Below are 21082 nucleotides of genomic sequence, written 5' to 3' on the forward strand. Positions count from 1 at the left end.
CTCTTTAGTCTCAGTTAAATTCAATTAGATGTTGCACTCCAGCCTTAGCTGCTGTTTTGTCCTTACAAGGCAGGGGCCTATTTCATATTCAGGTTGTTCAGGAGCAGAGCCCCGGTTCTTTTCCATGCCCCATCCCTGCCCGAGGGGTGCAGAACTCGTGCTGGGGGAGCCCGGCTGGGAGTGGGGCAGGTCCTTCTGCAGCTTGGGGTGTCCTGAGATCTGGGTGCAAATCACACCCAACTCCTTGCACAGGTCAGCCTGAGAGATAGCAAAAGCTCACCCTGTGGCTCAGGCAGCTTAGAGACCACAAGCACTTTCATTCCTTCTGCTGTCAGGCTGGCAGAAATGTCTGTGGCTGGTTCTGTGCTCCGTTGGTTTGGCTTCCTTTGATAATGCAGCTCAGGCTTTGCGGCTATGATATTTTTCTTCCTCCATCCTGCGGTGCAGTTGCACTCCGGGGAGCTTTGCCGAGCGGTGGCTGAGCTCCAGCCGCAGCCCTGTCAAAGCTGTCTGCGAGCACAGAGGGACCATGCTGGCGCTCGGCCGACGGCGCTGGGGCGGCCGCTCTGTCCGCAGCCCTTCCTGATGCCCTGGAGAGGCACGTTGCTGGGCTTATAACCTGTGAGAAACAGGAGCAGGAGGGTTAAGGGATTTTTTTGTTGTTGTTGTTTCTTTTTGGTTGTTGATTGATTGATTGGGAGGATGAGGCGAGGCTAGTCTTCCTGCAAGCATCTGGAAGACCTATTTCTGGCCCTTTTGTGCTCCCAACTTGTGCCTGTTTTGCACTGGGACAATTTTCAGCCTGGATGCCCTGATTTCTGAACTGAGCCTGGAGCTCTGCTCGTGTAGGTGTTCTCCAGTCCGGCACTGCTGGGTCTCTGCAATAGCAGCGGGGTGCATTGGGATAGATGCGACCTCTTGCAGTAACAGTTCTCCTTCTGATGCTGCTGCAGTATAAGCAGCTGTGGGTACGGTGCATGGTGGGAATGTTTCGAGGATGGTGTGCCAGGTTGTATTTTTCTTTCTCTAGTTAGAGGCTCTCTGTGCCTTTCAACAGATACATGCTAAACAAGAGCAGGGGAGTGCTGCTTTTTAAAGGGTTATATATTTAGCTTTCTCTCCGCCTCGCTGCAGTCCAGTCACTGCAATAGCATGAGTTGTTCTCAGCTCACAGCCCAGGGTAGCATCACGATGGATGATACCTCCATCCAGCGCTGGCACCGTGCCGTTGTGTGCCGACCCACTTTCTGCAGCATCGAGAGGTTTTGATGCTTTTAATTATGACAACCCGTGCTGGCCGGCTGCAGCGGCTGGTCAGGTTTTGTGGGAGCTGCCCTCAGACTCGGCATGGCAGGATGCTAATGTAAGAGCTGTAATAAGGACAGGCTGTTTGTTCATTTGAAGCTTCTTAATTTTATAATGCTACTTCTGGAATCCCTCTACTTTGGTTGCTTGAAGAATTGCGAAGTTCAGAGCGAGAGAAGAAGTGCTGCAGTGCCAGCTTGTCCTTTTTTCTTCTTGCCTACGATGTTGTGTTTGACTCCTTGGGAAATACGTGGTGTTTGCCTGCTGCATCTGGCTTCTGCATCCTCCAGAAACCCCGTTGTGGCTTCCTGGCTCTGTCAAACACTTGGCGAAGGTTAGAGAAGTTGGAGGGGTGCTCTGGAATTGCCCAGGGAAAATTTACCAGCTGTGCATAGGCAAAAAAACCACCCAACCAAAACAAAAATCCCCTCTGTCCTCTCCTCTCGTCTTCTGTCTGCCAGCAACTCGGCCCATGCAGCAGAAGCAGGGAGCAGAGCAGCCAACTTCTGTACCACTGGGCAGTCCCTGAGGCTGAAATGAATCCCAGACTCTGGGATGTTCCTACACCACTGCAGTGTTAGCCCAAAGAGCCTTAGGTGAGGAACTTAAACCACAAAAACCCTCTTTGGATGGTCACAAGTGGTCACAGCCCAGCTTTGTACACCACGGCAGCAGACTGACAGCAGTACAACAGCCTTTTCTGGGGCGGATACACTGCAAGCGCATGGTTGAGTTTTGAGTCACCAGTGAGCAACAGAGGTAGGTAGCATCGCTTTTGAGTAAAAGCAAAGGAAAAAGGCTTTGTTCAGCCATATGCTTGGCTGAAAACTGATAGAAGAAGATGGAGATAAGCTCTTACTGGGCTTTTGCAGTACTGGAAAGTACATCCACGTCCCTGCCCGATACTTAACGTCATTTTCTGTTGCCTTTTTGCTTGATTCGAGAACATAGGGCATCGTTCTGCAGAACTGCATATGAGCTGCAGTGCACTGCTCTGCTCCTCTCTCCGTGCTTGGATAAGTGGGAGCTACATCTGCTCCTTATGCAAACACTTAAATATACTGACTGCCAGTACATTTGAGTACCTTGGTAGGAAAAATGGGGCAGAATGAAATGGCATGAGTTGTACTGGGTGGTTGTCTTATCTGGAACAGGATGAGACATCAGTCAGAGAAAGGATGTATCCCAGTGAGGCTCACATCTTGAGGAGTCATCTATATAGTCATCTGAAGAAGAACAGTTATTAGCAGAAGTGGCTCATTGTATTACAGTATGATTAAAATGTGTGGAGAGAAAATTGCCTAGTAAATCCCTGGATTTCTTTTTCTTACTTTATCGCTTGTTTGGTTCATTTGATAGGGGAGCTACCGAGCCCACCACCTCAGTCTGGTGTCTGAAGGTCAGTCTGGCCTCCCTCCCTCCATGCATGAGGGCATAAGGATCCAAACTTCTCACCTGGTCTCCTCTTCTTCTGTCTCCTCCTTTTGCTGGTACTTTATGGATAAACGACTTTAATGCTTAATGTCCAGAGGGGTAAACTTGAGTGTTCTCTTCTGGCTCCTGCTTATTAATAAGGGTCTTCAGATTTTACATCCATGGCTTTCAAAAGTGCCTGATCTCTTGGGTGTAAAGCTTGAGGTGCTGCAGCATGGCCTCTCGCAGTGGCTGCTCATCAGTTCCCAAGTGGTGGAGCCTCCTGTGGTGGCTCAAACTGGGCACTCAGCATTGGGAAGTCTCTGCCTGAGCATCGCTCTGCCGTCAGCCAAGTGCCTGAGATCTGCCCGCTTCTTCAGTCTGACCCGGTCGCGGGGTCTTCTCTGCTTGGGGTTCATTTTTCTCTGTCGTTAGCTCGTAAGCCTGTTAATTCATATCAATTCCTTTAATTTCCAAAAGAAATTGCAACAAGGTTAAGATAGTACCGACACAGGCTGTTTCCTACATGTTTTTAATCTGTGTTTAACCATTCTGAAAAATAGCGTTGTGGTGAACTGGACCATGCATATAAAACAACTAAACAAAAAAGGAACCAGTTAGCATTTTAATTGAGCGTGTTATGATTTTGCATAATCAAATTCAGCTTTCACTTCTTCAAATCCATAATGCAAGATTTTTATGCCTTGATAGCCAAAAACCCTGTCTTTTTGCTCTCCTCCAGAAGTTTGCTGTTGGCCACTGGTCTTGGGGGGGTGGATGGCACATCGCTCCTGGAGCTCTGCAAGCCAGGGTGATGCACAGAGCACCTAGAAGCAGCCCTCCATCAGTCTCATGCCTCCACAAAGCCATTTAAAAGCAAGTCCTCACAGCGAGGACTTACCAGATAGGAAAAGATGTGGAGGCAGGGTGTGAAGCTGGACGGGCTTTTAGTCTGCGCTGCAGTGGCTCTCCTCGCAGTCTGAGCAAAAATTTGGACTCGGGCTTAAAATGTCATTAAAACAGTTGCTTGACAGAAACTTGGCATAGCTGCATCCACAGAGCTGCCTGTGGAAAGCAGATTGGTTTTTGCTGGAAAAACCTCTGACAAATTCCAAAAGCTACAAATTTGGGTTTTGGAAATGGCGTTCCTGGATGACATTCATTTCTTTTGTCTTTGTTGGACTTGATGGTGGCTCACAAAGATGCAATCAGAGGGTGGTAGCGGATGGTGTTTGATGTCTTTTGGGCCACTTTCATGTCTGGCTGGGGCTTCTTGTCTGTCGTACATCTCCAAAAAGCCATAGCAGCCATGCAGCGTCTGTGGTGTGTGCACCGTAGTGCATCCTAGGAAAGCCAGCCCAGCTGAGAGTCTTGGGTAACAATAAACTGGAGACTATAAATTTGGCTGACCAGTAGTCCTCCACAGAGCGCAATGAAGCCACGCAGCCACAGTTTGATATTAAACTGCTTGAACAGCTTTTCCCGTGGTGTTTTTTACCGGGAGCGAAAGGCTTTGAGTATGTGGGACCAAGGTAAAACTGCTCCACTGGCTTCTTCCGAAACCTTCCTTGCTGGCCCTTTGACAGAGCGCACTTTGTTTTCATGTGGGTGGCCAGGCAGGCAAACAAGTACCTAAAATGAGATTTGGAGCTCTTGGTCTTGGCAGTGCTTTGTCGGCCTCTGGACCTTCCACCTCCCCAGTGCAGCCCAGTCGTATTCTATTCGGGGGACGAATTTTCCCTTATTCTGTTGGAAATGTGGTTTTTCCTTAGAGTTTTTTTTTTCTTTGTTCCCAGGTTTTTATCTTTATATTTACAAAGACCTTTCTGTTCTAATTGCCAAAAAATGACACATTCCCTGTAACCAGCAGCCCGCCAGACTTTAGGTGGGCTGCTAAAGCTTTTGGAATTGATCCCAAAAGCTGTGCATCTCTGCAGTTTAGGAATGATGCGCTTATATTTTTCTAACAAACACAAATGGCGTATTTGCTACATTATCCCATCACCAGAAATGCAATAAAATACCATGAGGCTGTTGCTCCCGTTCTTTCTGTTCATGGAACTCCTGTCAAAATCAAAGGCGGGGTTTGGATGGAGGGTCCTGTATTTGGCATATGATGTCCGCCCCGGGTTATTTACATAGATATTCACCTCAGGAAAAATACAGTTCAGCTAAAACACAGCAACAAATGTTTAAAGGGCCCCTGAAGGCATGCTTAAAATGAAATAGAGATCAGGTCTGAAGTCCCTGAAAATGGTGGAGACGACTGTATGGCTTGAGGGACCTCTGGATGGTCCCTGCCCTCCAATTGCTCTCAGGTCCTATAGATACCAGGACAAATTCCTGCTCCTGTTTAAATTCATCCAAGCTGTGCCAGTGAAACTAGTGTTTAACGCCAGGCTCAAAAGCAGCTTTTTATGGCAGGATTGTCTCCAGTCCAGTAGAGTGAGCGTGGTGAAGTCCCTGCTCAACTTCTCTGTTGCATTGAAGCAAGATGCTGGACTCCTCGCCATCCTTGTTGGGTTTTTGTTTCAGTTTATTTTGCTGGAGTTGTTCTGCTTTCTATAAATAACCACTGGAGCAGAAGCTACAGCTACTGTCCTTGCACTGAGTTGTTCTAACCGTGGGCTGCTCTTGGTGTATCTTGTTTTTTGGAAAATTACTGCTGAAAGAGCCTGACTTTGTGGTGATGAGGAAAGGGGAAGAACATGTGAGTTGTCAGAAAGTGCTTGCTGTGGGCTGGGCAAGTGGCATGGCTGTAGTCCTGTCTGCTGTGGGAGTTGCCATCGGAGCCACTCGTGTTCTGGCCCAAATGCCGGGAGAGGTTATTGAGAGCATTTTGCAACTTCTCAGGATACCCCTTTGGGCGAGGTGCCTCATGGCTGCCCAATTTGCGCTCTCTTGCAGAAAAGCTATGGAGATATTGAACCACTGCTGTTGACAGCATCATGGGAAATAAGTCACTGCAGAGCGGTGTTCCCTAAGGCGTGAGACCAGCAGAGTGTGTCTGTTGTACTATTTGCATTATACAGCAAGTGTGTTTTCCCACTGCTGCACATGAACCTTAATTTATACTGTATTTAAACATTCGTACTGGAACGCTGACTTTAAGAGAGTCAGAACAGCTGCAGCTCCTGCTGAATCCACTGAAGTCAGCTGGAGCCGAGGGTGGTGTGAATTTTCTTCCTTCCAGTTAAATCCCTAATCGTCTTGTTGAAAAGGTCCAAGTTTGGCTACGGTGATAACAAGCTGTCTGCAGCAGCCGGGCTGGAAAAATTACAAGAAGGGTAACAAATTTAAGTATTTGTGTTGATTTTATGATTACATTTTGATAGCTTTGTTGGTGAGTGGCAGAAATACAGAAACAGGCAATTAAGAGCTACCTTTTGGGTCATCAGTCTTCTGCGTTTGCAGGCTACCGTGCTGTGGATTTTGGATCCAGAAAGAGCATCCTGCTCAACCCAGAAGAGCCCCCTTGCACACTTCTACAAAACGCATCTGGACCTCCTGAGATGAACGGAAGATGGGTTGTACCCAAACCAGTGTAGCACAGGGTGACAGCAGAAGGGAGATGGGTGTTCGTCTTCAGAGTTCACAGTCAAACTTGCAGATGTGTGTGTAAACTAAAGATCAGTCATGAAAACAGGAACAGAAGGGGGAAAGGCAGAGTTGGTGCATTATTTCTGTTACAGCAGAAGCTCACAGTTGAGTTTTGGGTGCAGGGAAGCTATGGTGCGCCCTGAGCCTTGTGGGAGAAGGCTGGTGCCCCAACCAAGGAGATGAAACAATGGGTAGGACAAAATATATGTAATTATTTTCTGCTTTACTGCCAGGAAACCGATTACAGCCACGGTTCTCGTTGAATAGTGTCTTGCAGATTTGATGAATGTGTTTGCTGTACCTGCAGATGAATTTTCATAAGCAATGTTAGTGTGCTTATCTTTGAGCATTTCTGGAATGTGTCTGCTGAAAAGATAGCATTAAATTTGCATAGTCAGCAAAAAATAAAAGGTAATCAAGCATATCAACAGTTTTCATTGGCGAAGAAGTTGATGTGTTGAAGTGTGATGGGTTTTACAGAGCATGCCCAATGCTGGGGGATCTTTTACTGTCATCAGTGTAGGCCACTTCGAAATGTCTGCTGTGAAGCTGGGATGACACATGCCTGGGATTGCTGCCTGCTTGGGCTATTTAAGGTTCTAGGGCAATTAAGAACTAAGTGCAGTTAAAAATGGTTTGAAGCAATTTCTAGCATATTCTAGATCTAAACTACTTCATTAGTTCCAGCACTCATGCTAAAATGAAATAGCAAAAAAGTATTTATAACCTTTGGTGTATTTTTTCCTTTTTGAAAGTTAAGGTCTTGGTGTATAAATCATTGGTAACATTTTCAACGTGAAAAGTAAAGGACTTCATAGTAGGCATGTTTCCTGCCATGCATCATGGATTTCTTTCTTAGACTTGGCAGTACAGGCTGAGTCTGGAAGAGCTCTGCCAGGTGGGTTCTGACCACCCTCTGGTGTTTGGGTCCTGTGTTGCACAGGGCTCAGCCCCCGCATCCTTACCCAGCCATGTTCTCCTGGTCTTTTTGAGGCTTTTTCACTTTTCACACCCCATTTCCTTCCAAGAGGTTGGCTAGGGCCTGGGATATGACTGCTCTATGTCCCTTTCATTTTGAAGAGGTCACCTCTCACTTTAATTCCTGTTGTTCCTAGTTTGGGAGGTGTGTGACACCCTGCAGCAAGCTCCATATTCACCAAGTCACAGGTGTCACCCATCCTTGGGCTGGGCTTCTCCTCGTCGTTACAAGTATAATTTTAACCTGAGATATCACAATTTTTTTTAATAGCTGTCCATGCCTGACAAGGAGACAATATCTCTGCAGCTTTGCCAGAAGGCCATCATGTACGTGCATCGTACAAGGCATACCCAATTTCTGCTTCCATATTGATAGCTTCAGGGCAAAGATTTTTCTTTTGTATGCAGTTTGTTGGTTTTTTCATTTACTGATCCCATTTACTGAAGAATGTAATCTGAGGAAATTGGGTTTAAAATCGTTCGTATACTGAGGGAATTTTGTACAGAGGCTGATTGGGTGGGTGGGAGGGAACAGGCTATTCTGCTAAATCTGTAAATTTTATTAAATAAGTTTCCAATAAAATTGGATGTTCAAGGAGACGATTTATTGTTGTCCAACAGTAAATAGAAGCAACCCTTGACTCCAGACTGTACAATGCAATTTTTGGAAGACTTTTAAATCATACTTGTATTTTGATTGAAGAATTAATGATTCTGGATTCTTCCTTAGTGTATCTTGGACCATGTTTCCTTTTCTCTGTATTTGTTTTTTTCCAGACTGCTGCGGGAACAGTGGATCAGAGCCAAATACGAACGAAAAGAGTTCATTCACAGCGAGAAGCAGGAGCCTTATTCTGCAGGTAGCAAAAGGCACTTTTGGCAGATAAGTTTTTTGATGTTCAGCACCTTCCATTTTTTTCATTTTTGCTTATATGTTCTTTATATTGATTATTGCTCGTATGTCACTAAGTAGGAGGAGAAAGTGTGGTCTTTTGGGAAAGATCCCTCATAGCATTGCCTGTATTTGATTGGGAATATTGGGAATTTTAACACCTGATGGAAACAAATCAGTTATCAAGAATCTTTCTGTTGACTTCCATGGGCTGTTCACCAACAGCAAGTCAGATAATGTACCAGTGAGTTTGTTTCTGGTAGCGGGAGGCATGAAGCTGGATTGAAATGGAGATAAGGGTGTTTGTCTCATCAAGGTGGCTTTTGCTTTGGAAAGATGAAGTAGGGTTATTAGCATGGTTTGGTTAATGGTAGATAAGCGTGCCAGGTCCCCCACTCTTCCCAAATGTCTGTTACTGTCTTTCCACGATGCTTCAAGTGTCATCAGTGGGACCTGGTCTCCTTGTAGTATAATAAATGCACAGTGTTTTGCAATTGCAAAGACCCAGCACATGGGACAGAGCTCATTTCAGCACTCCCAGCACCATGGGCAGAGTTGCGGTGGCCTTGCAAAGGAGTGGTTTAGTAGAGCAGTGGATCGGATGATTTTCTTGCAGAAGGGCAGGATTTGAAGAGGAAACGCAGGGCTCGACCATGTTCGTTGTGTGGCTGCGCCAGCGTAAGGACCGGCATGAAAGTGCATGAAATTAGCTGGGTATTTCTTTGCTATATGTAAGTGGCATTTAATTTATTCTGCATATTAAGTAGTTGACACCAGCTATGTGCTTGGATGACTCTGGGATAATTTCATTAGCAAAGACCATGTTACAGACGAAAGGTTAAAATATTATTTTCATGCTGCTTTTCAAGACTAATAATAAGCAGGTAGCTCCGGCAGTTTGCTGTTATTAAAACCACAATTAAAATCTTATCTCATATATTCTCAAATTATGTTTAGAGCATTTCTGCTCTGCTGTTTTGTATACATAAGGCATGCACATAGTGTGTGGGGGGTATCCATATTCATATATAGTACATTGTGCACATTTTTATTTTAGATTTTCAAAGGGTCTGCTGGAGTTGGACATGTTCTATTAACAATAAATAGTTTGATTTCTTAGATAGTTTTGGAATATATCTGCCAACATGTGTATAATGTTCACCCAGGAATAATGTTTCCAATTTACACCGTGCAGCTTCTAGGTATAAAAGCTCGAATTCAACCAGGTACTTCAGGCAAATGCATAATTTTAAGAACATGATTAGTCCTTTTGACTCCAAGAAGAGCATGTACCTGGTTAAAGTGAAGTAGGTGCTTTAGTGCTGTGTGGGAAGATTGGCAGTGTGTTCTGAGCTCTCTGAAAAATATTATAGGAAGAGTTCAAACGGGAGTTTTATTTTAGCAGTGTATTTTGTAGGTGTTCTTCAGTAATGCGGCTGCATAATATTTAACTGCATGGTGAAGTGATAGGGTTTTCTCCCCTCTCTTTGAAGTTTAAAAGCCATTAAATGCAAAATAGAAGAGAGCGGGGTAAGCCATTTTAAATGAACAGTGCTCTCGGGAAGAGGAGGGGAAAGGAAGGCAGGCTGGTGGGCATCTTGTCGGTTGTGTATGAGTGCTTTTAGGTTATATATTGTCTTTGAGAATTGTACCATCATTAAAATCCAGCGTAGGAGCCATGCAAATGACCTGTGCAACCAGGATGTCATTTGTTGATTCTTCTGGACAGTAAATTCGAAGGGGAGCTTTGGCCAGGTGGTTCCTCCTTAGGATGACCAGGTTGGTGTTACAACAAAACAAAGCTGGGGACACACACCGAACTTGCAGTGTGTGTCCAACTTTTCCCTTCTGCTGTACCATAACAGCCCCCAGGTGTGGTTGCATGCCCATGCTTCACCCCGTGCCAAACAGTGCTCCTTCTGGACTGCATGATGTAACTCGGTTGATGATGCTGTTTTCAGCTCTTGGGCTGTTACGCCGGGAGTCGGTTGTTTCCCAGGGTTGTTGTGGCTTGAGAAGGGAGCCCAGGGAAAGTCCTGTGTCCTGTAGGAAAGCAGCATGCTGGAGATCATAGAATTATTTAGATCGGAAAAGACCCTTAAGATCATGGAGTCCAACCGTTAACCTAACATTACCAAGTCCACCACTAAACCATGTCCCTAACAGAGATGTTCCCATGTGTGTTGGGACAGTTCTTGTATTGCTTGGATGAAACGGGAGTGTTTCGTCATTCTGTCGTATGCGGTGCTGGACCACCAGTTTGCCCAGCTGGTGTAAACCAGTGCCATCAAAGCTAGTCTGAACCACGCCATCCATGAGCCCTCCAAGACAGACTGGAGCTTGGTGCTTGCAGAAGAAGCTCAGCCACACCATATGTCCCGGCTCTGCACTTCTCGCTGCTTGCAGGGGTCGATACAGCTTGGTGGCCACACCAGTGGCTTGGAGCATGCACCCTACATGGGCTGGACCTCCTGTGCTTGATTATGCTTGGCTCAGCGTAGCTGGGAACCGCAGAGGATCTGGGCCATTGCTTTCCACTAATGACCTCCTGAACTGCCTGTGAATGCACCAAGGTGAGACCGACACAAGGACGCCCTCCTGCCCACCCCACATCCAGTTGGTGTCTCACTCGAATGTGTGTCTATCTCTTTTTCTTTCTAATGCTGTCTTAGACCATTTTTTTCTCACCATTCTGAACTCCCTGGAGGAGTGTTAGATTACCAGTTTCTAAGCATGAAACATTTTGTTGCTAATAGAGACGTCAGTATCCATTTTCTCATGTTTGTTGGAAGATTTAATTCCATTTTCCAATCCCAGGGGCAATTGTGCATTCTGATATTTGTTCAATAATTGCATAAAAAATAAGAAAATGCTATCTTTGAATAGTTTTGAGCAACATCCTTTTCCAGGCAGCCTGATGAAACCCTGGTCAGAAATTCAATGTCTTTCAGAAAATCCTTTGGGGAGAGACTGTCTGGAGCCTGTAGATGCCAAGCAGAAGCTATCACAGCCGAACTGACAGACATAGGAGAAATGAGTCTCGGGACAGGAGTGTCAGATGTGCAGGTCAGAGCTGAGACAGTCATGCAGGGAAGCCTGGCAGGAGGATGCGGCAAACTCTTCAGCTGCTGGTGAGGAGTATAAATAAGAGGCAGTGTGGGATGCAAAGGCAACAGCTGCCCCAAAAGGTCTTGTGTAGCCCCTGAACCGATGGGAAACGTCTGCCTCGTGAGATACAGAGCAATGCGAGGTAGGAGAACCAGAATTGGGAAACTGCACGTGCAGAAATCCCCGGTGTGGGCAGCACTGAGCATTGAAGCCAGCTCTTGAGCCTCACCCCGGAGAGGAGCCGTGGCTGCAGATCCATGGGTCCTGGTTCAGTCCCTGCATCAGATGTCCCTTCTCGGGGATGTGCTGTTATACGTGTGGTCCCAGCCGCTTACTCTCGGTAGAAGATGGCAGTGGAAATTCCTGTAAGGGAATTTTTAGAGAGTTTCTTGGAGTTCCTCCAGGAAGCCTTGGAGCACAAGCCCATGCACTATTCACAGCTTTCAGCTCCTCTGCCCCCAGTTAGTTTTTCAAACTCTGATGGTTTCATTCCTCCGAAAGAGCCGTCGTTAATGAGTATATTAGCGCCATTGATTTTAGTGTGAGGAGTCAGTTTGAGTTCAGATAGTGCAGGGAGATTAGTAAAACAGTGATTAAATGCTTCGGTGATCCACTATCGATTCTTAGATACATGCTTTTATACCCTTTAATACATTTGAGCTCTTAATTCAGCTGTAGTATGAGACCTAAATAATTTGTTCGCCCTAGCCAGACTTTATGAAGCAAAACATTATTTACACCCCAGCAATCCCGATTAACACCGTGGTCCACATCCCTTCCGCTAGCGATACGTTTGTGGCACAAATAATACCAGTTTTAAGACCCTCACATTAACGTGTTTCAGGTTGGCTTTATCCCTTCTGATAAATGAACTGGCTAAATTACTGTCAGTCTCCAGCTAATTATCCCTTTTAATGGAGTTTAATGGGGCACGGGTGCTGAATTCCCCTCGAAATGGAGGATGGTGGTAATTGCTGGCAAAGTCTGGATCTGGATCTCAAGGCAATTGAAAGGTTTGATAATTTTTAAAAAGATTTTGGTCAATTTTAAAAAGCTTGGATGTTTTCCCCCGCTGTTGATAGGCAGCAGTAATGGCAATGCTTCCCAAAAGTCCTACTGAAAGTTAATTCATTTGGGTGCTTTTGATTCCTAGACATGGTGGAAGCAAAAGGGAACAGTGTTTGCAGGGCTGGAGCACTATAATATTATAAACTGGTTGAGGTGCAGCTGCTCTAATGCATCTCAGGCCACAGATGAGAGAATGGGACGTGCATGTGTCCAAGAGAGAGCAAAAGGGAGTCGTTTGCTCCTGTGAACTTGGCTTTGGCTCCTGATGGACCCATCTTGTTACTGCCGGGATGCCAGGAGGAATCAGTGCCCTGGGAGGAGCTGAAGCCCAGTCTGGGAGGAGTTGTGGGCAGGGATAACACTTCTTTGGGTCTTTGCTTTAGCATTAGCAAATGAAGTGGGAGAGCTCTTAACACCAGGCATTTAATCTCTTAATGCTTGTCAGGAAAAATGGCTTAACTTCACCGTTAGGATGGTGAAAGCACCTGTCCACGGGATGGACGTGGCTGGTGCAGTCGGAGAGGGCTGATGGGTATCTCCAGCAACAGAGAGAGGTGCTGGGCTGTGCAAAAGCAGTTGCCACCCTTTCCTTGAAAGCATTGCCTGACATAGTTCAGCAATTATTTATATGCTCCTAGACCAGGGTGTAGGTGCTTTCCAGCGCAATGTGCTTTCCAGCGAGGAACGGGGTAAACTGGGCACAAACAGCATCATCAAGTGCAGCTTTCTGCAACTTTGCTGCGAATCCTGCTTTCTTGTGTTTCCTGCAAATAGGCCAGTAAATCCTATTGTTAATTTCCTAACTGCTGTTAATCAGATGATGGAAGAGCAGTCAGGAACAGGAGGAGATTCACAGTAGGGTACAGCTGATAAAAAGTGCTGCTACCAGCTCTGCATGCTGGCACGATCCCCTTGCAGTAGGAATGGGGAACAGCGGTTTTCCCTTGCTCATGGCAGACGCTGTTGCATATCTTTCATGTTGAGACATTTGGTTCCCAAAGGCATTCAGGATGGGAATGCATCATTTGCAAGGGAGAAGGATAATAAATGCCAACAAGCATCACTGCTTTCATTCTTTAGTCATGGGAGGCTGGAGCTCCTCAGCTGATGTAAATTGTCATAGGTCCCATAAAAATGGTGGAGGAATTCAGATTTACACCAGCTGAAGACTTACACCCTATCCTTCAGGGTGGAAGTTGGGGGAGTCTTTGATTATTTGATTGGTAGTTATACAGCTGGGTGGGGTGGCCTGTTGGACTGCAGAGTAAGATAATATGGTGTTACTGCAACCTTACATGGCCTGAGAGCTTCCATTGGAGCAACTGAGAAAGCTAGAAGATATAGGCAAGACTTTGGGCATATTAGCAAAGTCAAAGACGATTGGGGCTTTAGCCTCTGTTGGCTGTATTCCTGTATTCCTGTATTTATAGTGCTATGGACTACGTCTTATTATTCAGGTGAGCTCTAGGTTTACCCAGGTAGTTACAAAGGATAGCATTTGTCTGAAGGTGCCTATTTGATTGTACTATCTTCTGTCAACACCCTCAAGATTACTTGGCGTATATGTTATTTTGTATTTGTCTGCAAATATGATGGCAAAATAAATTATAAGACATGAAAGAATACCCTAAAATAGTAAAATCTGTTAATATGCACTTTCCATTCCATGTGGCTCTTGCATAATTTGGGCAGCAGTCTGAATTAATTTTCCCCTGCACTTGCACAGTTGGAAGGAGCTCTGACTGCAAAGCACTCGAGAAAATGCATGGGACATAAATACATTCTTTCTCAGTGTGAGAAAGATACCCTTATTAGTTCAGTCTGACCTGCAGTGATGTAATGCAGTTTATTTTGGGCCTGATCAGACAAAGCGGTGAGCAGCGTTGCAGTTAAAACCCAATTATTTTAACTGACAGACCTCATCCTCTGCTGTCTCTTACCCCGTTTCAGCTAGCTAGGGGGGAGCTACAAGTGTCAGAGCAGCACCGGCTCCGCCGTGTGTTTTTTCACAACCCCAGAAGCAAAGCTCCTCTCTCCCGCTGCGTGCCCCGCTGAATTACAGGGCTGAGCAGCACCCAGAGAGCGAACCAGTGCTAACGGCAACCTAAAAGGGCACAGGTTTTATTGCACATCAGACACCCCCTAGCACCCGGGGGGAATCTGCCAGGCAACCAGAGCAAAGAAATAAAGCGTCAGCTTGAGGGTGGTGTCATTTGTGAAGATGTTAACGCATGTGGTCTTTATGGAGGTGCTCGTGCAGAAGGGAGTGTGAAGCCATACATGAACTGGCACCGTTTCCTTTGCTTTGCAAGCAGATGCAGTAAAACCCAGCGGTGGACGTGGCACGGGGGAGAGCAGATTCGGTTGCATGGGGTTGGTGGGATGATGGGTGGCCAGGGGCTGACGGTGTCTTCTGAGCTGTGGTTGCTTGCAAAAAGAGAGGATGAGAGCGCAGAGGGAAGGAAGGAGGGGAGGAGATGGGAGATCATTCAAAACTGTGGCAAAGGGAAGGTGATCAGGAATTCCCCTGCAAGACACTTTTTGTTCTTTGTCATCAGAAATTTTTGCAGGAAATGGCCAACTTCAGTGAATTCACAACTTCAAAATGCAATTAGAGAATTAACAAACTTATTATTCATCCACTTTTCATTTGTGGGCGAGGAAACAAAGTGCATAGAAAATTTCAGAAGGTCAAATTGCTGATATGAAAAGTGTCCAGTCTGGTTTTATTTTTGAATCGTGATAAGTTGAGAGTTTCTGAGAGGTTGACTTATTTCTGTTATATTCTTTAATATCTCAGAAAAACACCCCTTCTTCTCTGGCCAGTAGCACTCCCTCCTCCCAGTTACTAGCAGAGCACAGCCTGGGGGTCTGGGAAGGGGAGATGGGGAGAGGGGAGGGCTTTGCAGGGGATGAGGGCTGTGTCCCGGGGAGATGGGCATGGACACGGTTCAGTTTGTTTGTGCTACAGCCTGCTCTGATGGGATGTGGTGCTGAGGACGGGTTGTGCCCATCAGCCAGGGTCGGAGGAAGCGAGAGCCCATCCCAACCCTACAAGGATGGGCTGGTGCTGTGGTGTTGCAAGGGTCGGTCTTGGGAAAGACTGGAAGCACATCTCCCATTGCTGTCCTTGGGGATGGTGGCTCGCTGCCTTAGGAAAATTAGGACTTTCACCTGATATATTTGGTGTTACAGATGTTTGGAGCAGCCTAAAAGAGTCCGTGGAGCAATCACCAGTTAAATGCTGTGCTTTGGGGCTAGCAGAGGCTGCTGTGTGTCTGGTGTGGGATCGCATCCCCTGACCCTGCAGGAGGAGGGGGGGTCCTTGCTGGGCCCGCAGACTCAGGGGAATAGGGCATCTTCTGTGCAGTTAGCAAGATTTTTATGCTGCAAACTGCTGGGGATAAAGTAGTGAACGAGAGCATGCTGCTCAAAGGAGAAGCATTTTCTCCAGCATCCTTTCACATACACATACTTGCCTGTGCCAATAAATCACTGCCCTGCAATACAGCCTTCTCAGCTTTGGCTGCAGCTCCCTTGCAGGGAAGGATGGTTGAAGCGAAACAGACATTGATGCTGGTGAAAAGGCTTAAAGAAAGAGACATCTGCAAAGTCTCAGTTCAGGGCCCTGTCATGGTATCAAGGTCATGGGGGCAGGTTGTTCCCGGACTTGGGCTTCCATGAGAGGTGCAAGAGAGGCAAGGGTTAGGTTTTTTGGGGGTTTTTTTGGTTTGTTTCTTTTGGGTGGTGGGGGGGGTGTTTCTTTCTTCCTGCCCTGTTTCTGCCTTGGCTGGTGTGAATCTGCATTGCTCCATTGACGCTTGTGCTGGTTTATGCTGTCTGAAACACTTGACACGCGAGACTGCTCCCTCCCGTTGGACCTGCTCTGTGGTCAGAGCATCACGCCATGGGTAGTGGGATGCCCTTCCTCATGCAAGCCCTGGCAACGTCTGATGAAATGGTACTGTGGGAACAACTCAATACAGGTGACGCAAAGCTGTTGTGTGAAACCATCTCCTTGCAAATGGGAAGAAGTGCCATAGGTGCTTCCTGTAGCATCCTTTAACTGCTGACAAGACAAGCCCGTTAAGTAAAATAGTGAAATTGAAATGCTATTCTTGCAAAGGCCTTATCAGCTAAATCAAGAGCTGCTTTTAGCACTGGGGATGATTTCAGCCAGCTAATGTGTGTGGTCAGGACGGTAGCCAGCTGCCGTCTCAGCTTCTCTCATACAGACCAGCGTTCTGTCTGAATGCTGCCATTTTCTCCCCAAATGCAACCCACATCCTTGGCTGATGTTCCTGTTTATATTTCCACCAACTCTAGGGAAGTTCTCCTGGCTTTTCCCAAGTGAGGGTCTGCAGGTGGTCAAGGTGACGCTGTGCTAAGCACTGTACAAACGCAAAGCAGGATTGCAGTACAGTTGAGTGTCAGGTAAGAGCAGGCAGATGCTGGTAAGAGAAAAGAGAGGCAGCGCCCCGCTACAGGGGTGGTTCTGCAAAAAGCAGGGATGAGGCTGGTTCTTCAACGTGTAAATTATCCCATTGCTTTGTCAGCAAGAAAGAGCGGAGCATTTAGCAACTACGGGGAGCTACATCTGACTGAAATTGTCCAAGATGCTGAAAAGCCAGAGGGGAAGATGGGCGGACGATGCTCACATAAGCTTTGGTTCCTTAGGAAACCGAGCTCACGAGAGCAATAAGAGAAACTGCATGATAAAAGCAGCCATTTCTGAGCTTGTCAGCAATAACTCACCGGGCTTTGACCTCAGCAGCAGAGCCTTGCGAGGCACGGGCTGCACCGGTGTGTGCAGGAGCATCCCGCTGCCTTTCGGGGTGTGGGGGGCGTTTGGCCGGTTTGGGTTTGGTGTGTGTCTGAAATAAGCTACCATCATTTTCATGTTGTGCCGGAACACCGGCATGGCTGCTGGTGCGAGGGCGAGTGTACCTGGCCACCGTGCGGGGCAATGTGCCACCTCTCTGTTATATGACCTGACAAGGTATAGAAATACTTTTTTTTTTTCCTTTTTTTCCCCTTCCACCTTCTCTCCCTTCCCCCAGTCCCCTACACGCTTACAACACCTCCTTGTGACAAATACAGCCTTTGGTGTCAACGCGGGGCTGAGCGGAGCCACCGTCGCTCAGCCTGCCCTTTGTTGGAGGAGCTGCAGCACAAACCCAGGGCAGCTCCTGCAGATGTTCAGTCCCGGAGCAGACCTGCTGACTGATGTGACTGGCTTTGCAATAGCAGCTCAGAGCTGTTTGTAATTGGACCATAAGCACTTTGTTAAGAAAAATCAGTTTATAATCTCCACTACCCGTTCAGTCTTTTGAGCAGTGGAGAAATCTTTGCGATAGTTCGTATTAGTGTACCCAAAGCCTTCCCCAAAACCTAGTGATGGCCATGGAGGCATTTCTGGTGACAGAAGTGAGATTTGAAATGTCACTCTATAAACATTAAGTTCCATTAGACTCTGAATATCAGAATAAAAGTTTGAGCCACATAATGCTGCAAAATTATAAGTTGCCTTTAAAGCCCAGCCTGCATTATGTATCTGTAAAATGAATAGTACCATACAAATGAAGAGTTTATTTTCCCCTCATTCTGTTTTTTTGCTGGCAAGTTTCCCATAATGCCAGTGACTTGCCTTTTGATTTACACCATATATAGAAATTTAGAAAAAGCCTAATTATAACTGGCTCTTCTGACATTTTTTGAGTTGAACTTCTGAAAACACTGGCTACATCTGTAATCTCGAGCCAAAGATCTGAGTTTTTCAGGAGTTTCTGTGAGTGTAAACCTCTGTTTAACCTCAGTGCACACATGGCTGATGGGCAAACAGAGCTGTCAAAAGCTTTAGCAGGCCTTGATCTTGGTCTGTAGAGAGGAATTTTCAATATAAAGAAATCAGTTAATTTATTTCTACTTATTAGCCTCAAAGAGGAGTTGCTGCTTTGCTCTGACTGCTTTTTAATGTCACTGTTATCTGATGCTAGTTGTAAAATGGATTAAATCCTCTTCTGATGCTTGAAAGGCTCAAGTATTAGAGCTGGGCTTTGAGAGAAGCTCCGTCATTTTCTGCTGCTGTCCCTCTTTGATGGGAAGTGCTTGTTTTCGTGATGCAGGGCCGCGGCTTGTGTCAGGAAGATGCGGCTGTCGCAAGATCTGCGGAGCATCCCTCACTGTGAGGTGCTTTTTGGTACTGCTGTCTTAGCCCCTCTCTCCCATCCCTGTAAGCAGATCCCTCATACACCTAGAGGTGGAAATAAACAAATAGTAGTAGTGCAGCTAAAAAGCAGCAAAAATCAGGGTAGCTCGGTATTTTGTTGTAAATTCATGTAGACTTTTGTGAAGCAGAGATTTGGATGTGAACGAGATGTTTTGTGGTAGGAAGTCGTGACACCAGTTCCCTGCAGTGCGTGCTGGTGCTTGGTGTGCACGCTAGGATTGCATCACTGGTGCCTTCTGTTAAATCACAGTTTCCAGTAAATTCCCAGCAGCCGGTTCCGGTATTTGGCTGAACCAAAGCACCAGGTTCAACTCTTACTGGATTTCAGCAAAATTGTGTTACAAATCTCCACGCTTGATCCTGCCCTTGTCTGTAAGATCTTGGCTGCTTGGTCCCAACATCTAGCTGCATTTTCACTCTCCCCAGCTGAAGCCACGAGCAATTCCTCTGCTTGGCACTGATACCCCCTTGCAGTTTGTGCTTGCGCCCTGGGGGAGCTGGAGATGCGAAGATGGAGGTGACCTCAGAAGGCAGCTGGATTTGTGTCTGAATGAAGAGCCCAGGGCACAGGGACGCTGCACCTCTTTGGCATGGACCTCTGCCCCTTCTCAGTGTCCCAGGGTATAAAATGATTTGGCGCCGCAGCCTGCAGCACGCATACCAGGGAACTGGGCTTCCTGGCTGAGTTTTGCAGCCTGCCGTGAGCTTGGTGCTGCGCAGCTCTACCAATGCACATCTCGTGGTGGTTGGAGCAGCGGGGAGCGTGGTGGGGGGATGCGGGAGGGCAGGCTTAATGGCAGCTAAGTGGCAGCAGGGCTCTAGCCCTCTCCAGAAAGGATGCAAAGCTCATCCCTATTTGCATTTCAAGGGAGCATAAGAACGTTTTTGCATTTCAAGAGTGCGTAAGAGCATTATGCACAGATTGCATCCAGTGCTCTGGGTGCTGTACACATGCACCAAAAAAGCAGCCCTGGTCCGGAGAGGTTATAATCAAAGAGCATTTAGCAGAGAGGTGGGTGCGTGAGTGCCCGGATGGAAATTGCGAACCCTGCAGTTCTCCCAACCCAGTATCAAGGAGGCTGATGTACTGTTGTCAGGAGGGAGTTAAAGCACGAGCATCCCTCCAGCGAGCAACCTTGCCAGGCACAGAAACCTCCTTCTCAAGCTGCCGGAGCCACAGAGAGGGCTTCTGTTCTCCAGGCACTGACATCAGCCGCCGGCCGGGGACGTGAATCACGCTGGGAGCCAGGCTCGGCGGGCGCTGGTCCCCAGGAGCTGCCTCCCCGCACCCCCAGGCAGGCTCTCCTGCGGCCGGAGAGAGCTGTTAGACATCTCGCTTACCGTGGGGATGGTGCTTCTTCAGAGCACACGTGTTCCTGGGTTAAATGCTGCTCGGCATGCCTCGCTCGGTGGGTCTGAGCCCTCTCGGCTTGGTCCTCGCCAGCACAGCCGCCTGGCATGCGTCCGGTGTGGTGTTCGCAGCCTGGGGAGCAGGGCAGGGCGTGATGCCCCAGCGGGTGTGTGCGAGGTCTGGCGTGTGCACCCATGCACTGGCGCTTGTGCCGTGGATTTTGGGCACAGAAAAGGGGGACTAAGGGCTGGGGTTCTTTTCTTTTTTCCCCTCAAATTTTTGACTAATGGGGAGGAACAGTTTAAGCTGAAAGATTCTGGAAAAAAATTGAAATGGATGAAGGAGGAAACTCAACGGAAAAGTATGTTCAGCTGAAGCAGACAGGACACCGTTTGCTGATGCTCAGCCTCCTTTCCATGTCCTTCCAATATAATCCTGCATTTAACATTACAGAACTCCCTGTCAGGACTTGCTCCAAGAAACCTTTCCCCGTCCTCTCCTTGGAGGTTTGAGGGAAATGTAGTCATTGCTTTAAAACAAATGACTACTACTTCTTCTTCTTCTTCCTCAGCATGCCCTGACACCGCTCCTGTGGGAAGCGGGACGGGGTGGGGGGTGATGCTGTGCAGTCACCTCTCCTGCTCTCTGCAGCCTCATCCAGAGCAGAGTAGAAACTCACGCAACAGTCTGTCTCCAGGGTGAATAAATATTGAGCCAAATTGCCTTGGAAGGAAAGGGATCCATTTGAAAAAAATCCACTAAAGAAACCAGCAGCAGGTATAATCCCCAGCTGGACTAACGGCATCCGCCGCAGCATCAGCAGTGAGTCCAGGGAAGGCGATGGAGAAAACGGGTCCTCCTGGAGAGCTCAAGGCGATGGAGAAAACGGGTCCTCCTGCAGAGCTTCCTGCGGTGAGTCCCGCTCAGCCCTCGCTCCGTATAGCAACTTTGCAATACAAGTTATTTAAACATCAAACACAGACTTTACTGCAGTAAAGACAAGGCGCATCAAAGAGCTGTTTAACAAACTAAACTAGGGAGGAGGATGCAAGAGGAGATCACAGTGTGTTTGTCTGATTTATTATTTTTTCTCCTGCAAGGGGAGCAGGCCTGTGACAGGGACCCGCACCCGTGTCAG

The 21082-nt window shown here is 47.1% G+C and overlaps 1 protein-coding gene across 2 annotated transcripts in view; it reads left to right on the forward strand.

The window, feature by feature from the left end:
- ADAP1 (ArfGAP with dual PH domains 1) overlaps window positions 1-21082 on the forward strand; it is a 63152-nt gene that overhangs the window by 15522 nt on the left and 26548 nt on the right. For both annotated transcript variants that reach the window (XM_072877943.1, XM_072877944.1), the window contains exon 4: window positions 8074-8156. In XM_072877943.1, the coding sequence (XP_072734044.1) occupies window positions 8074-8156 (83 nt within the window). The remainder of the gene's footprint in view (window positions 1-8073; window positions 8157-21082) is intronic.

This window comes from Ciconia boyciana, chromosome 13 (assembly GCF_034638445.1).
Source record: "Ciconia boyciana chromosome 13, ASM3463844v1, whole genome shotgun sequence".
NCBI lineage: Eukaryota > Metazoa > Chordata > Aves > Ciconiiformes > Ciconiidae > Ciconia > Ciconia boyciana.